The sequence below is a fragment of the Alosa alosa genome, chromosome 19, assembly GCF_017589495.1.
Source record: "Alosa alosa isolate M-15738 ecotype Scorff River chromosome 19, AALO_Geno_1.1, whole genome shotgun sequence".
NCBI classification, from domain to species: domain Eukaryota; kingdom Metazoa; phylum Chordata; class Actinopteri; order Clupeiformes; family Clupeidae; genus Alosa; species Alosa alosa.
Genome location: NC_063207.1, coordinates 10,640,718 through 10,659,245, shown reverse-complemented (window position 1 = coordinate 10,659,245; position 18,528 = coordinate 10,640,718). Strand labels below are relative to the sequence as shown.

At 40.8% G+C, this 18,528-nt stretch overlaps 3 protein-coding genes across 3 annotated transcripts; 2 read left to right on the top strand and 1 right to left on the bottom strand.

Annotated features, from left to right (window-relative positions):
- The first annotated feature begins 29 nt into the window (after positions 1 to 29).
- Positions 30 to 4,970, top strand: ppp2r3c (protein phosphatase 2, regulatory subunit B'', gamma). The gene is made up of 13 exons (XM_048270816.1): positions 30 to 156; positions 525 to 649; positions 731 to 835; positions 1,065 to 1,177; positions 1,663 to 1,760; positions 1,961 to 2,031; positions 2,292 to 2,424; positions 2,850 to 2,905; positions 3,041 to 3,116; positions 3,358 to 3,494; positions 4,049 to 4,186; positions 4,289 to 4,348; positions 4,558 to 4,970. Exons 1-13 carry the CDS (start codon positions 90 to 92, stop codon positions 4,747 to 4,749), a joined length of 1,371 nt encoding a protein of 456 aa, XP_048126773.1. The 5' UTR covers positions 30 to 89; the 3' UTR covers positions 4,750 to 4,970.
- fam177a1 (family with sequence similarity 177 member A1) lies at positions 4,915 to 8,789 on the bottom strand. Its single transcript, XM_048270818.1, has 6 exons — positions 8,722 to 8,789; positions 7,487 to 7,654; positions 6,795 to 6,971; positions 6,643 to 6,709; positions 6,352 to 6,449; positions 4,915 to 6,101 (listed from the first exon to the last, which is right to left on the bottom strand). Exons 2-6 carry the CDS (start codon positions 7,553 to 7,555, stop codon positions 5,904 to 5,906), a joined length of 609 nt encoding a protein of 202 aa, XP_048126775.1. The 5' UTR covers positions 7,556 to 7,654; positions 8,722 to 8,789; the 3' UTR covers positions 4,915 to 5,903.
- Positions 8,790 to 9,460: 671 nt separating this feature from the next.
- Positions 9,461 to 15,044, top strand: LOC125312338 (F-box only protein 33). The gene is given in 5 exon segments (XM_048270815.1): positions 9,461 to 9,990; positions 10,782 to 10,892; positions 11,042 to 11,313; positions 11,316 to 11,708; positions 12,717 to 15,044. Coding segments are annotated over 5 exon segments (1,470 nt in total). The 5' UTR covers positions 9,461 to 9,562; the 3' UTR covers positions 12,983 to 15,044.
- The last annotated feature ends 3,484 nt before the right edge of the window (positions 15,045 to 18,528 follow it).

Here is an 18,528-nt window from a genome sequence, read left to right as displayed (position 1 = left end):
GCAGTCAGAAGACGTCACGAAAGTGCTCCGCAAACCAAACCAATCACTGAGCAAGGCTACTGTGTACCAGACGTCAACGGTATGTAGACATGTCGAATGATAAACTTTCCCACTGGAAGGATCTCTTAAGAAAAAGGCTAGCCAATTCAAAGAAAGGTAACAAAACTAATATTATCATTCATAAAATTACCCTTATTGTAATGTTCTAAACACTGCAGTTAACCAAACGAGTTAGTTGTGCAACTTCTTTTAGCTAACTAACATTGGCTAATGCTAGGTAGGTGTTGTGCATTTAACTTTCCAGGTGACTTTGTGTTTCTCATATAGGATAAATGAGTGCAGTATATGAGAACACAATGTGTCAGTCACTGACAATGTGTCAGTCAACGAATCATAATTGTCTTCAAGCCGTGGTAAAAGGCTTGCTAGCATGTCATCAGCATAGCTAGCTTTGTTGACAGGCATCCATACACAGCAGCAGCAACAACAACATTGCCATGATTACTTGTGTTTGTTTCTTGTAGATGAAAGGACTGAGGAGGAGAAAAAAGCAGAAGAAACAGAGCTGTTTTCTAAGTACTACACCGAATGGAAAGGAGGAGGGGAACGAAGCAGTTCTTATAAGACTATACCGCGCTTTTACTACAGGGTATACAAGAAAGACCTCATTCACGTCCAATGGTAACATCAAATGAACCTCATATGAATATTAACTTATTGTTTCTCGTAGCTTCCTGCTGAAGATGAAGTACTGTTGCAAAAATTAAGAGAGGAGTCCAGAGCAGTCTTTCTACAGAGGAAGAGTCGGGAACTGCTGGATAATGAAGAGTTACAGGTGAGTGGCTAAACTCATGGTACATGGAAAATGTCATTCCCAGGAACAGTTTTTATTTCATGACCTCGAAAATAGGGCGTTGTGGTGTTTGAATCATGAAAATAGTGGTTAAAGTGATATAATTCCGTCCACCATATATTTCTAAGATATGAATATTATGGAAAATAAAGACAGGATTTTTTTTTACTCTGTGTATGTCTCTGAAATTGAATGTCTTTTTTTCCCTCAGAACCTATGGTTTCTATTGGACAAACACCAGGTGCCACCAGCAACAGGAGATGAGGCTATGATCACCTATGAGAGCTTTCTTAAAGTTGGAGAGCAGGCCGGAGTCAAGTGCAAGTAAGCATTTACCCAGTGGATAATATTTATTAGCGATTGTTTCCAACCTAGTGCTGACATATGTCTGACATGTTGCAAAGCTGAAATATTTTGAGGTGGGATTACGATAGGCTGAAACAGGTAAATGGCAGATCACTTACAAGTCCTAGAATAACAAAATGGCACTATTGGAGGTGTAACATGCAGCAATGCCTAGCCGGTATTCCCTCACCTGTGCTTCCATCTTTAGCTGTTCAGTGTGCGAAATTTAACAGTAAACAATTTAAAAAGTTGGTAAGACAACATTTAAGGAGAATAGCAATAACAAACAACAATGTCAATTCAATCAATAACCCAATTAATATAAACAAATACTATAATATACAAACCATAACACAACACACAATCATCTCTTAATAAATTTCCATTACAATGATAGTATTACTTCTGCTACTGCTACTGTTACTATTACACATGATCAATGAGCTTCTCCTTTCTCTATACAGACAATTCTTCACTGCTAGAGTGTATGCTAAACTCCTTCATAATGATCCATATGGAAGGATATCAATTATGCAGTTTTTTAACTACGTCATGAGAAAAGGTATTGTATATTGGCATACTGTTGTAGCACATGTACAGTAATAATAATACTTAAAATATGCTTTAGTATGTGTCAAATGTGTTATAAAATGTTTTTAAATGTATTTCATTATTTTAAATTTCTAAATCATTTCTGAATCATTGACTGAATAATTTTGAGTTTGGTTAGTCATGGTTCAAGCAAATGTTTTTCTCTTGCAGTTTGGTTGCATCAGACAAGGATTGGGTTAAGCCTGTATGACGTGGCTGGGCAGGGCTACTTGCGAGAGTCTGTATGTACCATCAACATGGCCATTTGTATATTATCTCTGTCTTCTCTCTCTAGTTGATGTGTAAGTGGAAGAATTGAAGATCCATCCTGGACTATTAAAGGCTCTATAGATATCTAACACAGAAAATATGTTATATGCTCTAATTATACTAAACATCAACCACATGAAGCACATTCAGAATTGTTGATGTACACAGTGTGCTTTATTATTGCTGATACATTGTTTCCTTGGTGTATTTATTTCTGTTTGTTGCATGTAAGGACCTGGAGAACTACATCCTGGAGTTGATCCCCACTCTGCCCCAACTGGATGGTCTGGAGAAGTCCTTCTACTCCTTTTATGTCTGCACGGCTGTCCGAAAGTTCTTTTTCTTTCTCGACCCACTGCGCACTGGTATTTCCCTCATTTAAAGTCCATTGACGTCTCATATTTCTTGATGCATCTAGTTAGTATTACTTTGTGTTTATTTGTTGGAAAGTGAAGACCCTCCCTCGTGCCAAGAATGACTGCTCTTGCTCCATTGAAAAGCTTTAGTAAATAGCTTCAGGACATTGGCATGTCTATCTATCTCTCTCTCTTTCAATGTTTTGTCTCAGAATATCACTTTCCTGGTTCTCGGGACAGAAAATAAACTTTAGCCTGAATTGTTTGTAAAGGGAGATTTTCCAGTTCAGTTCACCGAACATAAATAGACAAAATTATGTGACAAGGGTTTATTCTGATGGCTCATGGCTTTCTATATTTCACTTTTTTCTTCATTTTGAATGTTCCTTCAGTATATATTAACCAGTCTAATCTAATTCTGGACCTTATTCCAGGTAAAATAAAGATACAAGATATCCTGGCTTGTAGCTTCCTGGATGACCTTCTCGAGGTACTGAATGAAAATATGTGGTAAAAAATGCACACACTAGTCTTAAACCATTAGGTAAATGCTGCAGTATATTGTCTGTTCTTTGTTTGTTTGTTGTTTTATTATTGTCTTGTTTGTATTTATGATTAATTGCAGCTGAGGGATGAGGAGTTGTCCAAGGAAAGTCAGGAGGCTAACTGGTTTTCTGCACCATCTGCCCTCAGAGTATATGGTAAGCTTTAAGAAGAAAGGAGCCAGCTTATTGTCATTTATCTCAATCAACCATTTTTCATGTGTTTTGCTATTGGATGGGTAAACCTTCACAATTTAATAAACTTTAAAATGAGCTGATTTTGTTTTTAAGATGAACACATACTGACTGGCTGTCATAAGCTTCCAAATCTTAGGTTTCTGTGTGGGTGTCAGTGCAGAGTTGAAATGAAAACAGCATGCCTTGCCTTTTTAATTCTCAGGTCAGTATCTGAACCTCGATAAAGACCACAATGGCATGCTGAGCAAAGAAGAACTCTCTCGCTATGGAACAGGTACACTAACGAGTGTCTTCCTTGACCGTGTGTATCAAGAATGCCTGACCTACGATGGGGAGATGGTGAGAGCGCTGCCACAGAAAATACACACACCGGTTTAGTTCTACAAACAAGACAGTTTTAGCTATTAAAACGTTAAAATTGTAACAGGAAATGAACACAACGCAAGTGGCAACAGTGGAATAAGCGGGATAATGGACGACACCGTGGTCTGTTCACAGAAATTAATGCACTTACGAGGTTTAAACCTCGCTTCGCGTCGGGGGCCGTTTTACAACCTCGACCGTGCATTAACTTCTGTGAACAGACCACCGTGTCGTCCATTATCCCTTGCGTAAACAACTGTATGGACCCTTTCAAGAGAGTTCCATTATCAGCATCATAGTTGGCCCCACAAGACTTCCTTTTTAACATTCCATATGTTATCTTAATGCAGAGGAAGTAGATTGGGGCCCAAATAAAACGTTCAAGCATTGTTTTTGTTTACCTTGTTGAAAGGGTCCATAACAATGGCGTTCTAAAGTTAATGTTTGCTTAATTTGCACTTTCCTGGAGGGCATAACATTCCAAACATTGCCATTGACTTTTTGTGTTGTTCTAACCCCATTCATCTCAGGACTATAAAACGTACCTGGACTTTGTATTGGCTCTGGAGAACCGGAAAGAACCTGCAGCACTGCAGTACATTTTTAAGTTGCTGGACATGGACAACAAAGGCTACCTCAATGTGTTTGCGCTCAACTACTTTTTCAGAGTAAGCTCTGAACCCCAATCCCCCTTCACTCTGTACTCTTTTCAGTTAAGTGGCTGAAATATTGTCTGACCTAATAATTTCTGCTGTGTATTTTGTCCTCAGGCTATTCAAGAACAGATGAAAATACATGGACAAGAGCCGGTGACCTTCCAGGATGTCAAGGTATTGTAAATACATAAATACAACTGAGTTTCTGTTTTTAACTAGACTGATACATTCCATGGTCCCTTGACACCGAAATGAAACTTTACAGATTGTACTCATGAATTAAATGTCTTCATGCACTATGCATATTTATTTTCGTTCTGACACCAGAGTGTTGGTGACATATATGACTGTAAACAACACCCTTTTTGTGACTGTGACTGCAGGATGAGATATTTGACATGGTGAAACCCAAGGATCCATACAAGATTACACTTCAGGACCTGGTAAACAGTGGGCAGGGTGATACTGTAACTAGCATTCTCATCGACCTCAACGGATTTTGGACTTATGAGAACAGGGAGGTTTTGGTGGCCAACGATGGAGAAAGTAACAACGTGGATATTGATGACACTTGACCCCTAAACATTCAAACAAGACAAATAAAATGGACATTGTCTAATTTCTAATATACCATGGCAGAAAAGGAACTCCTGTTAAGTGCATATTCTGGTTTGTTCTGTGTATATATATATACAAGCTTTTCCTCTGTTGCGAATGCAAAGAAAAAACATGTAATTCTATTGAATGTACAAAAATGTTTTATTAACATAAATAAAAGTAACTTTTTTACTTAAAATCACAGATATGTAGAATGACTACAACAATAAGCGAGAGACTTTTCATGTGGGTGAAAACTTCATTTTTTAAATCTTGTGTGACAATACAGATTACTGTGAAGGCATCCTTCATTCTTACATTCCACAAATCCACACCAGGATCCAGATCAAGATAATCGTTTTGTCCATGTAAATAAAAGGAAACATTCTACTTCAGGCTACCTACTGATACCTCGTAATCCATGAGATGAGTATTCCATAAGGTTATATGACCTCAGAACATCTAATGACAAATATTCAACTGACACTCCTGAAATAACATGAACATTGATCTATGTAGAAAAGGCAACATGGTAGAGTTGCTCTATTAAGTATTCAAAGGGCCTCAACACATTGTCAGTGTAATTGAACATCCTGAACATGCCCTTGGATAGGAAACAGCACTTTTGGCCATGCAATTTTATAGTGTATGGAGTGTATTTGATCAAATACTGCACTCAAAAATGTATTCAGCCTATTTTGAGAGAAAATCAAATGAATTATTTGTAGCCCAACTTTTCAATAAGTACCTTTTGAAATTATATCCAAAAGCCAGTATTTGCATACAAACCAATAATAAGCTTTGTCATGCATCAACAATGCATCGTACATACAAAATATATTACATTAGTTGCATAGAAAACTTGTAACAAAAACAGAATAGACAGTAAATACCTTACATACCTACAGCTTGGTGCTCACCTAGCACTGGACATTATGGGATGTCTTCACAGTACTGATCATAGCACATTCATATCATTTCCCTGGTAAGAAAACTAAATCTTCAGTCTACCTCCGGACTACACTTATTACTAAACTGCATTTCACGTTCAGAATGTTAACAAATCTACAAACTGCAAAGAAAAAGGAAAGGATTGGTAACTAAAAGACTGACATCTGTTTAATAGTAGACTTTAAGAGGGGAGAGGGGCAGGGACATGTACAGCATCAGGTGCTGAATGAGGCTCTGGCTCCAGCTCAAACGTGACGTTCACAAACGAGGGGTTTGTCTCCGGCTGTTCCACCCTGGGCGGCTGACCCTCTTGGCTCCCCTTGTTAAAGTTCCTCTCTGCCTCCTCAGCAAGGCGGTTCTCTTCTTCTTCCTCCTCATCCTGTAATTGGCAATTATCAGTAAGGATTCTGAATATTATACCAGGTGCCCATGCAAACTTGAGAGGACGGACAGGGGGTATTTAATTTCCCCCTTGGCCATCTGACTGAAATCTAGATATTAACTTAAATCAGGTATAAAGTGGTTCTCATGATTTGTGACTTAAGCTTGGCCATGGTAAAAATAAATAAATTGGTGTGTTTCCCCATATTTAGTACGCTCACATTCACTATACTCGAGTTACTGCTCACCTCCTTTCTCATTCTGTAGTACTCGTCAATGGCATACTGATACTTCGGTGATGTTATACCCAAGAGTCCAGCCAGTCTCTCGCCAAGATAATCACACACTGTGATACACAAATATGAGGGGAAAAACTGTCAGGCATTAACCAACGTCAAAGACTAGATATATTTTAGAACCAACATTATTATGTTAAAAAAGGAAGGATGGGGAAAGGCAGTATATCGACAGAGCAACACAACAGTTAACTCCAAAACTGTGATTAGTTACAAATCAGTTGGGTTACAGTTCAGTCCTACCTGAAACGGTTGAGGTAGCCATTCTCCACATTTGGAACCACACATATGGGCCCCATGTGAGTGTTGACTGTAATTGAAAACACAGGAAATGTGCCATTAAAACCTACCACACCCGTTACAGTATGGTAGTAGCAATAACGAGCGTAACTTACGGGATCAACTGTGGTCAATGCTTCCTTCTTCTCAGGCTCTTCCTCCTCTTCATCTGTACTGTATTCTTCCATAGTCTCCCCACTGGCAAAGTATATGGTTCTTCGGGGAACCTTTTGCTTTTTCAGGCCCAAATCACCAAGCTCTACATTCTCAAAATCCTTCCCCACGCTGGCAGTCTAAAGTAAAACAAACACCTTCAGTACCAGCCTGTCGTTGAAGGTTATCTTTATATTCCGACTAACACAAGTAGGCTAAATGTACTTATTTCAGTGCTCTCTTCTTAATAACCTTTCATGGATGTAACAGTAACTAACAACATCAGATGGTCCCACGGAAAAGTTAAGAGACCAACAGGTTGTTATCTTGTGATGCGTTGCCTGTTGGCGCTGCTACTACAACGTTACCATCAATACAATACACATCAGCTTTCGGTCTCACTAATAATGCAGTTTCACTAAATTGAAAAGCCCATTTCTGAACGGAAGCACGACAAACTATCACACGCAATAGCTGCGATACACAGACACGCACCACTATACCCAACATGATATTAGGCTGTACACAGGTTATTGTTAGGTTTACAAGCTAACGTTAGCCGAGACACGCTAGCTAATATTAATAATAACAACAGCGACACAATAGTTCACTTTAACAACTTATATACATGTTACATTAAAACATTATGAAATACCTTCTCTTTATCCATAGTTTGCCCCACAGATATGTTAACGTTTGTGAGATAAAGTGACAATTCGGCCATCTCCACTTCCTCGTCCACCACCACCACCACTGGTTAGCTAGGTTTGCTAACTTCAGAAAGCCGGGGGAGGTGCAAGCCAGGCTGTGTTGGAAGTGACGTCTGTGGCAGATGATGTCGTTTAAAAGTCGCTCTGGTTCAGATTTGCACCAGTACACTAATTTAATGGTTAACAAAATGTTATTTGATTGCAATTTGAATGACTATAGTCAGCCAGCTGAGTATTGACCTAAGAACAGTGAAACCTGCATTATACGCTGAACAATATATCACTAGCTACATGGGAGTGAATAACAAGTACTTAGGAGGTACAGTACATATGATTGTTTGTAAAATTGCACACTTGTCATTAGAGCCTTACATTTAATAGTAAGTATACATACAGTCGGCAACTAGTCATAATCGTGGTTACCGCCCCCAGTTGCCGTGGTTACCGTGGCTGAAAAGCCCCCGAGGGGAAAACATTGTTTTGATTGCATGTAATCTAATGGAGGTGCTCCGGCTTGAGTACAGAAAGCACCTATAAAAATATTAAATCTTTTAGCAAACATCACTAAACGGCACAAACACGTTTCAACTGAGAGTTACCTGTGTGTCAAGGAGGTTAAAGGTAACATTAAGTTCCCTCATTTTGCTAATTCCAGTTAAACGGCCAGAACTGTCTCGAGTGTACTCATTGTAGAACTGCTTTCAATGGCCGGATTGTGTAGCTCGGTTTAGCAAGCTAACCCTTTTGCCTTAACATCCCATACTCGTAAGTTGCATCTGAATTTATTCTCACATGAATGCACATTCCCTACAATGTCCGTGGGAATAGTTTTAACAAGTAATGTGTACCAGTTGGTTATGTTACACTGACGATATAAAGTTAGCCAGTTAGCAACCTAATGATGCTACCATTGAATATAGCTTCCAGAGAAATTTGTCGTCAACATTGGGCAATCGAGGGTGAATTAAGTTGTTAGCATACACTGGGCAGTTAAGTAAACACAATTCCTTCAAATTATTGTGTTCAGAAACAAGCAGAACTCCGCCTGAATGTAAAACGAATGTATAAAGTCTAACTGTTAGCGAGTTTGCCCATTGACAAGGTTAACATGCTTTCCCCTCGTGGGGGGCGGTAACCTTTCCGAACGTCTTAACCGACTGTATGTATGACAAGTACATACCGACTGTATGTATGACAAGAGGTACAGATATCCAGTTTTTGCGATGGTGCCACGCCTGAATGTAAAACGAATGTATAAAATCTAACTGTTAGCAAGTTTGCCCATTGACAAGGTTAGCATGCTTTCCCCTCGTGGGGGGCGATAACCTTTCCGAACGTCTTAACCGACTGTATGTATGACAAGTACATACCGACTGTATGTATGACAAGAGGTACAGATATCCAGTTTTTGCGATGGTGCCACGCCCCCTAAATGAAACGAATGGATTGTGAAAAGCACTGTTAATTTCACTGGACATCAATCTATGTAGGCCTACATTAAATGTACATATATATGTATGAAATATAGTACAAAACACTAAAATTTAAGAGAGAACAAAAGATATACTAAAACAAATACATTCCTCGATTAACGGGGAATTGCATGTTGCAAGTACTACCTCTAGAGGTCTTAAATGGTATGGCAAAAATAAGAGCGCTGTGGAATAAACCATTACAGGAATATCCCAAAATGACTGGACATACATAAAAAATTGTGAGAGTGGAAAATACATAAACAGCTCGACACTAAGCTCTCGACAATGAAAAACAAACGCATAATGGTTTCTTCTTGTCTTAATCCTACTGTCTTACCTCTTCGTATTCTTCACCCATCTATAGAGGTAATGGAATGGTCCAATAGTATTGAAAGCAAAGCTACTGAACGATGTTTGTTTTCTCCATACACGACCAGTAGGGCGAGAGATCTGCAGCATTTGGCCCGTCGTGAAGTCTCGTAGCTTACAGTGCAACGGTTATATTTTACCCTATTCTGAGTTGTTGCCGTCTTGAAGCCGATAGCCATGGCTCTGTGCGGGGGTGTCGGAGCCTTGGCTTTACCCAGTGAGCTTATTGTTCACATATTTTCCTTTTTGTCAGATCGAGACAAGCTTCGGGCCTCGGCCGTATGTTCTCGCTGGAGGGAGTGTCTGTTTTACCCAGCGTTGTGGACAGAGCTGAAGTTGCGTGTCGGTGGAGGAACGAATGGAGGTGGCTCTGGATCTGAGGAGACCCCAAGATTAGAATTCCTCATGCGCAAGTTTGGTTCCTTTGTGCGTGAGCTGCAGCTGGAGTTCGCACCAGTGGATGGGTACCTAAGCCCATTGCAAGCAATGGAGGGCAGAATGGAACCTGTGGAGAGTGACCCACAGTTTTCTGACCGCTGGAAAGATGCTATGATCACCTATTTGGACCAGGTGCTATGTGTACTTCGCAGTCTTCGAAACAACAGGTAATACATGTCTCCATGTTATTACGTCAATTTACTTTGTTATGTATACCCTGTCAGTTGAGAAACGCCATTTTCTCAGTGCTAGCATAGCTTGCTTGCTACCAGCTAGTTAGCCAGGAAGCTAAATCAGCAAGCTAGCTAGCTATAAACAAACCCATGTCATTACGTAACCAAGCTATGTCTGATAGCTACATATCCCAGTGACGTTGCGTAGTTTACATTACAGATGCATGGATAAGTGTGCCTTTTCATTAGCATAAACTGTATTGTTGGCAAATACATTGTTTTCCATTTGCAATGGAATGGCATTTTGACAATGAATGCCATTCCTTTATGAAAATGCGCAGATTTCCAGAACACACGACAGCCAAGGGAAAATCTTGTTGGGGCTAGAAGCCCTTTCCCCCCAGGTAGAATCTCACATAACGGTTCCTTTTGTGTTGAAGAGAAAGCCCAGTCTGTATAGTAAAGAGAATCTGTATTATTCTACGGTCTTTTATTTTTATTTTTTTCTTGAAAGTTCCCTTGTCACAACCATATGGTATTATAGTGGTATTTTTAGGCATGTCTCCCTGAGTAGTGTGAAGGAAGTTCCACGTTTATGCAATAGTGCATGTTTGGAGAGAAACTTCCATTATATTCTCTTAAAGGGGCTCAGTATGGGATTTTTCATTTGACCATTAACTTAGGTCAATGTATTGCTGGTAGTCATACCAATTCATCATCTATTATCTGGTCAGTTCAGTTCAGTTGTTACATTTTAAATATGTGTTTCTTCTGTTTCTCTCAAGATATCTCCAAAGGTTGAGTCTCTATGGTGATACCTGCATTCTTCAGGATGAGGGTTTATTTGACAGCGCCTATCTCCAACAAGTTGACCAGGGAAGCAAAAAAATCAAAGAGTAAGTGCATAATAATGGTATGCTGTTTACAATCTATATGTGATGTTATCCTTTACTCTCAGGCATTGCCTTATTGTCTGTTTTCTAACCCCCCCCCCCTCCCATCCACCCTCCTTTCCAATCGTTTTCTCTCTCCTCACCTCTTTAAGGATCCAGATGCTATTTGAAGAGATCCTGTCCAACAGTAGGCAATTAAAGTGGCTCTCCTCCGCCTTCATGCTGGGCGTGGTGACTCCATGCTCCTTGGCCTCACTCTCCAACCCCAGTGCCACATCCCTGGGGCACCTCAGCCTGCTGGATAACCAGCTGCCCAGCCTCCTGGTACCCGTGGAGCTGGAGCGCCTTGTCCACCTGCGCTCGCTGGCGCTCGACTTCTGCGACTTCTCCTCCACCATGTGCTGCCTGCTGGCAGGCCAGGATCGCACCCACTGCACCGCCTCTCGCTCCTGCTCAACGGCGCCGCCCTGGAGGCCAAGCCGCTGAACGGCACGGCCGGCGAGGACGACTGGAAGGCGCTGGTGCGGCGCAGCAGCAACCTGCGCGTCTACCTGATGGCTCTGGACGTGTGCAGCCAGGACCTGCTGCGCGTGCTCAAGCCCAGCATGCCCCTGGAGCGCATCCACCTGGACAGCTACAGCGTGCCTGTGACGGACGGCGCTGTGGAGCTCATCTCGCAGCAGTACCACAAGACGCTCAGCAATTTCGTGCTGATGCGCGACGACGCCGGCTTCCCCGACCTCAGCGTCAACCGCAACGAGGACCCGCTGGTGCTCTTGGCCTGGCGCTGCGTCCATCTGGCTGTTCTTATCATCCATGGTGAGATGACATCACCCTTTTTCATTTCTTCATTCATTCATTCTTTTGAAAGTCATATGAGTTTTGAGTTCATCAACATTGCAAGATTCTAAAATTTTGATTGAGCAAGCTGAAATGGTGGCAGTGGAGTCCGCTAGATTGATCTCCAAACACAAGGTCATATACATCTGTATTAGACTGTACATGCCAAAGTATAGTTATAGGTATGAGTTATTGTTTTTGTGAGTATCGGCAGGGAACTGTTTTCATGCATAGACTTTCCCATAAACAAACACCGAATGTCAGATTAGCTGCTGTAGAAACTCATCCTGTTTTGTTCCTCCAAACAAGGCAATGGAGCTGCCTTTTAAGCTGGTGTTTTGGTTATCAGATTTGTTTGTTTTCTAGCGAGAATAAGTCCGAGATACTGGCCATGAAACACACACACACACGGCCGTTACTTTGGAAGACTGGAAAGATGATGCCATTTCCACTTTTTTCCTCTTGTTGTGTTGAACGAAGTGAGAGAAGTGAGCAGTGAGACTTGTGTTTTCCTTTCGAGGGTTTGCGTGCTTGTTTTTTGTGTGCGTGTATTTTGGCCAGGGAGAATTCCAAGTGTGTGGTTTTTTGACAAACCTGAGCAAGTTAACTTGGTAAGTGGTAAACCTTCTAACAAAGGAGCTCTAAGGCTTTGTTTTACCAGTAGAATAAATCATAGAGTTCTTCTATTTGGAGGTTTACCACTTACAAACTACTGGAAATACCCCTAATCTTCCCAGTAGTTTGGACAAGGTTCTGATAAGGAGGGAAAGGCTAATAGAGCAACGTCTTGGAAACGTGTTATCAACACAAACAAATGTGTTCCCGCTATCTATATTCCCTCTAACTTTTCAACTGCCTTTCCCTTAAATGACCTGTTTCATGTGTCATTCAGTCACTAGCTCACTCACTTGCTATCTTTCTTTCCCTCTTTCTTTCTCTCGTTCGCTCTCTCTCTCTCTCTCTCTCTCTCTCTCTCTCCCTCCTTAGGCTACACGGTGTGGTCCCACAACCTAGTTGCCATCTCACGCTTGCGTGGCTCCAACCTAAAGGTGCTTGCTGTTTCCGAGGAGAGCATCGACTTCGACCCAGACCAGTCGGTGTTCATCGAGGGCGACCCCGTCCACAACCTGGTGAAGGAGGTCTCCCTGGGCCTGGGACGCGTGTGGCACCCTTCCCTGGACACCAGCGTGGTCCTCAGCGAGCCCACCCAGCACTTCCACCGCGAGATGCAGAGCTTCAGCGAGGGCATCTGAACGTCCCCACCCGTCGCCAACGCATGTGCGCTCGTTCACCTGCAAGTCTTGCCTCTTCCTAATTTTCTCTCTCCCACTCTCCTCTTCCTCTCCCTTCTTCTTCTTCTCAAGTTCTCCTTCTCCCACACAATGCCCAATTACACCCTATCCTAACTCCCTCCCCTTGTACTTGAAGGTAGACCTTTCGCCCATATTCAGTCCTGTTTTCGTTGATGTATTTTTTTTCTTTGCTTTTGTTTTACTTGCGGGTTTCTTCTCATTTTACGATTATGATTTTTTTTCTCTCTCTCTCCTATAGTGTGACAAATAATCCTTTATATGTGCTGTGTTTATTCAGTATTAGCACTATATTAATATCTCTCTGTATATCCTGCTCATTAATATGAGAGTATAGTTGGGTATCGATTTAGTAGCTAATTGAGTGAAAGGTGATGAGGGGCTCAATGTTGTGTGTGTGTGTGTGTGTGTGTGTGTGTGTGTGTGTGCTTTTGTTTTCTTTTTTTTTTGGATACAGTTAGATTAGGAGTTGATCGTACCGTGAGCTGTTTTTGCTTTGTATTCTTTTTTTCTCTTTTTTTTTTTTTTTTTTCTTGCTTTAAACACCTGTCTGACTTTGTTTTCATTTTGTTTTTGTCGGAGTTTGTTGTTACCGTACAGACAGAGAACAGAACCATCACTTTTTAATTTATCTTGGCTCATTTTGCGAGGACAAGATCCTGTGATCTTATTTACACCCCCTCTTTGATTTATTTCGAAGGGAGATTAGTCTTCCGGGCCAAGGGTCAGAACCGATGAACAGTTGCAAAGCTCCTTGCAGCCTTCCTCTCTGTTCATCTGTCTTTTTTTGTAAGTGTTTCTTCTTCCTCTTTTTCTTTCATAAGTGATGATGATGATGCTGACATGTTATTGTTGTAGTAGTAATAGTTGTTGTCATTGTTGGCTACATTCGGGACTTAAGATCCTGCTGGTTTTTCCTCAACCTGGAAATACAGTAGATAAACAGGTCTGCTGGTGGAAGGAAAAAAAAAACACATACACACACAAACACACGTACATGATAGTGGAGGGTTTCAAACTCCTGCACACTGCAAGCCCTTCCCAGCACTTTACCTATGGGGGCTAAGTGTTAGCAGAGAACTAGCTGCAGGTTTCTTGCTCTCAAACAACAAAAGAAAGGAATAAATCCTCTGTCCGTCTCAGGTAGGCACAAACAGGACGATGACAAAGATCTAGATGATGAAGATGAATGAAACAATCAGCTACTCTTGTCAGTTTTATCTGTTCTTTTTAAGTCACAGTTGCCTTGGAAACTCCCCTGTTGTTTTCATTATCAAACTTTCTTGGATTCAATCAATTCAAAACGTCACTTTTTGCCCATTTCTCTCTCCATAGACCAGTCGTAGGGTAGACATGAGTGTGTTGCACTGCAGTGTAGACGCATGTTAATAGAGTAATCCTGTCTTGGTCGTTGCTGAGGGCAAAATCGTGCATGTGCTGGGTTGAATCCAGGTCTATGTTACATCTTGTGTTGTGCTTGTGTGTATGCGAGTGATGGTTAGAGGCGTTAAGTGTGTTCGCTTGTTCCATATCTCAGGATTCCTGCACTGCGGTATTTTTTGTTTTCCTGTAATGGCTTTTGTTAAAGCTGGTTGTGTTGAGGGAGCGTGGTTGGTTTAGACATCCGACACACAAAATGTGTCGAGGAATTTTGAGGTGGTAGCATGGCAATGTAGAGGGGGAAAAATACGGAAGCTCTTCCAAAAGAGTGCTCTTCAGGGGGATGTTTGTTTTTCTTTTAAGAGAAAAAAACATCTATTTCCCTCATAGTTTCTTGGTTTACTACTTCTTGTTTTTTTTTTTTACAAAGTTGTCATCTTCAGTGTTGTCATGTGCTGCACGCTTTTACCTGAGTTGTGCTATCTCTCTTGCACATATTTGCTCTTTTTTAAAAAAATCAAGAAGTTCATTGTGGTGGGACATGGTGGCGGTCGCTTGCCTAGTGTTAGAACGTGAATGTGAAGCTCAGGCCTTTATTTTAAAAAGAAGTGAGAAAAAAAAACCTCTTGCTCTTGCAAGAGGCTCTGTGACCCAACGCCACCTCAGTCAATCATCCCTCCAATCCCTTGATGATTGCATATCTCCAGCCCTTGTCAGAGTAAATCCACTTGGGCACATGACAGTGTTTTGTTTTCAAGGGGATGCCTTTAGGTCTATGGCCTGTTTTCTTTTAGAGGTGGCATCGCCCCCCAAGATGATGGTGGCCAAAGCCAGATGGGCCAATGCTGCCTCAGCACTCCTACACTTGAAGATCAGGTGTGAAAGCAATGTCCGGAAATTACCAAAGTGAGTGCTTCCTGTAAGGAAGGAAGGTATAAAACTTGTATGCGGGTGTGTGAGGCGAAAGGTAAAGAGAGGTGTGTCTTCCCAAGAACTGGTGGCGCCAGAATGCGGTTAGTGTGAGGCTAGCTGCAAAATGACCACTGCAGTCATCCAGCGAGGTTATCCCTCACCTGTGGCACCCATGTCGAAGGCCAAGTGCAAATATTCCTGTTGACAGACTTGCATTTATGTTTCTTCGTGTGAATTCCAGAAAATTCCAGATGCAGGTTAAGAGGGGAAAATGTATGCAAAGAGAGGAATTGCAGTGAGTTCATTAGAAAGCCCTGTTTCTATATTTTAGTATTACACCAAAAAAGGACCTTTCTTTGAGATTGTTCTATATTTTGATCGATCAGAATATTATATTTTGGTCATCGCTGATGAAAACTGGCTATAGACTGAAGGTTAAAGGATTAAATTGTCTGTCGCTTGTTTCAGTATGTGAACTGCTAATGCATAAACTGCTACTCCATCCTGTGCCTAAAACCCAGAATAGCTTTCATTTTAACCTCTTGTGTTCTCAAAGGTTTGTTAGTGGAGTTTAAGTCTAGAACAAGCATTGGTCCACTGTTACAAAGTTAAAGCATCAAGGATTCTTTTTCTTTCATTTCCTTTTTTTTGTGAAGATTTCTTCTTGGTGTGCATTTGCGTGTGTGTGTGTGTGTGTTTTTTGTTTTATTGTAACATTATTCAAAAAGTACATACATCAGTGTAAGTGTGTGTGTGTGTGTGTTTGTGTGTGTGTGTGTGTGTGTGTGTGTGTGTGTGTGTGTGTGTGTGTGTGTGTGTGTTTTTATTGTATTATTCTAACAAAAGCTAAGTGGTGAGTGTGTGTGTTTGTGCGACAAACAAAAAGAAATACAAGGCGTACCACTTTCTCAGCAGTGAACAGGAACCAGTCTTTCTCAGGGTAACTGTCCGGCAAGTAGAGGAGCGGAGGGGAGGTTTTCAAAAGCTCAGGCCTCGAACTAAGAGAGGAAAAAGTTACGAGAAAAAGAAAATCATACGAAAACTACAAAAAAACAAACAGCTTCTCAGAGTCACTGGATTTAATGAAATATTCTGTCAGCATGTCTGCGTCCGCTGCCAAAGATAACGGTGATGCATAGAAAAAACCCCACATGAAGTGCCCACCTGCAGGCAAAAGGGCCGGGGCCAACAGCTTCTCTGGGCCGAGACATACTACTATACTACTACTTATACCACATCTACTTTTAGAGTTTCATAATGTGCTGAAGTAAGGAGCAAAAGTTGGGCCACGTGTTGGTTGTCGCAGCTGTGCTGCGACCGTTGGGTCAACAACAAGTAGATCTCTTAACAATGCACCTGTTTCACTGTGAAGAGTGAATGTAACTTAAGATAAAAAAGAACTTATTGATGAATTTCAAATCAAGGGTTGGTTCTATCAGACCTACAAGCTGCTATGAGACGTGTGAGGAACATTCCACTGGGGAGTTTAAAAACAAACAAAACCATGGCCAAATGTCTGCATGAAATGACTTATTTTTTTACTATTTTATTCTTTTTTTTTTCTTCTTTTTTTTTTTTTGGGGGATTGCAATGGGTTCCATTACTAAAGATAAATGACTGGTCTGTTACGATGAAACCATTGGAGTATCAAGTCACTGAGACCTGGTTTGTTGTATCGATCCCTTTTTGCCTGTCACCATGTGCCGAGGGGCATTTTAAACGGGATTTCTTGTTATGCGGGAAAGATTATTGGACCAGTTGATTGTTACAACTCCATTGGATCCCAGAGTTATTTACAAGAGGTGTTTCTTTTCCTTTTTTGTTCTTTTTTTTTTTTTTTTTTTTTTTTTTCAGATTTATTTTTAGTAGAAGATGTTTGTATGCATTTACAATCCAAATCTCTCTATCTATCTCTTGTCACAAAGGAGAAAGCTGTAAAAAAAAAAAACAGTAGGCTGCTCGGAAGCCATCTTTGAGAGCCAACTCAAAAACTGTTGCCTGTAAAAGCTCGATCGAGTTCCAATAGCTACCTTACTGTTATAAAATAACCTCATGCCAGCCTTAAGAAGTGAGTGGAGAGTAAAACACAGAAGTGAAATAAGCTTTTGGTCAAAGTTGTGACCATGCGTTGCAGTGGAGGTGACCGTAAAGAGTCTTGTCTTATCGGTTGATTTTTCGACAACCAGTTAACCCTTGAGTCACCTTAGACAGCACCACTGTTGGTCCCAGACATTAAGCTTGCACCAAGCCACATTCTCCTCTCCAGCAGGCTGGCTTGCATGTACAGCAAAGTCAATAACTATGCAAGTGGAATGCATATAATTCAGTGGCTCTTAAATCTTTTTTTTTTTTTTTTTTTTGATTTTTTTTTTTTTTTTTTTCTTTTACTGTCACTCATAAATGGAAGTAACTTACTGCAGTGATACTTGGCCTTATTATTATTGCTATTATTATTATTATTATTTTTTAAGATCTTGATTCTTCGGAAGCCAACTCCGTTTCAAGGGCGACCGTGGGTACAGACATGGTCTCCATGAGACCGGCCAGCCGGCCCCAGTTCTAAGAGGTACGAATGTTGTGCATTTGTTTAAAATCAGGACAGTTTGCAATAAAGCAGTGGCCAACTGTGGGTGTGCACTAGCAGTGCTGAGACCTGGCTGCTACCTTATAAACTTATCGGGGTTGCGGAAGTTTGGAAAAAAAAAAAAAAAGGTAAGGAAACTTTACAGTGCATAAGAAGGTGTGCATGTGTATATATATCAATGTATGTTTATATGCATCCACACCTCTATGCTACATCTGTCCGGGTTCTATTTATGAACATGACAAGTTTATAAGCGTTGTTTTGCAAAAATGGTTTTACCATCTTAAATGTTTAATATTATAGGGCAGGTGTGTACTGTCTTTTTGTCTCCAGTGAGCACATAGCATTGGATTTTATATGTACATCTGCAAATGGGGAAAAACACAATTCACCGGCACAGGTGTGAAAATGCCAGATGTGGAGAAATTTCATTGATTGGAGAAGTGATCTTATGTTCCACAGTAACAAAGGAGAAAAACCTATGATATATAAAAACCTGACACATATTGGGTAAACCAGCCGAATGTTGATTTTTGAATCAATGTTGAATGAATCCATTTTCTTTTAATCAGTGAAATAAAAGCATTAAAAAATATTCCTGTTGTCATTTGTT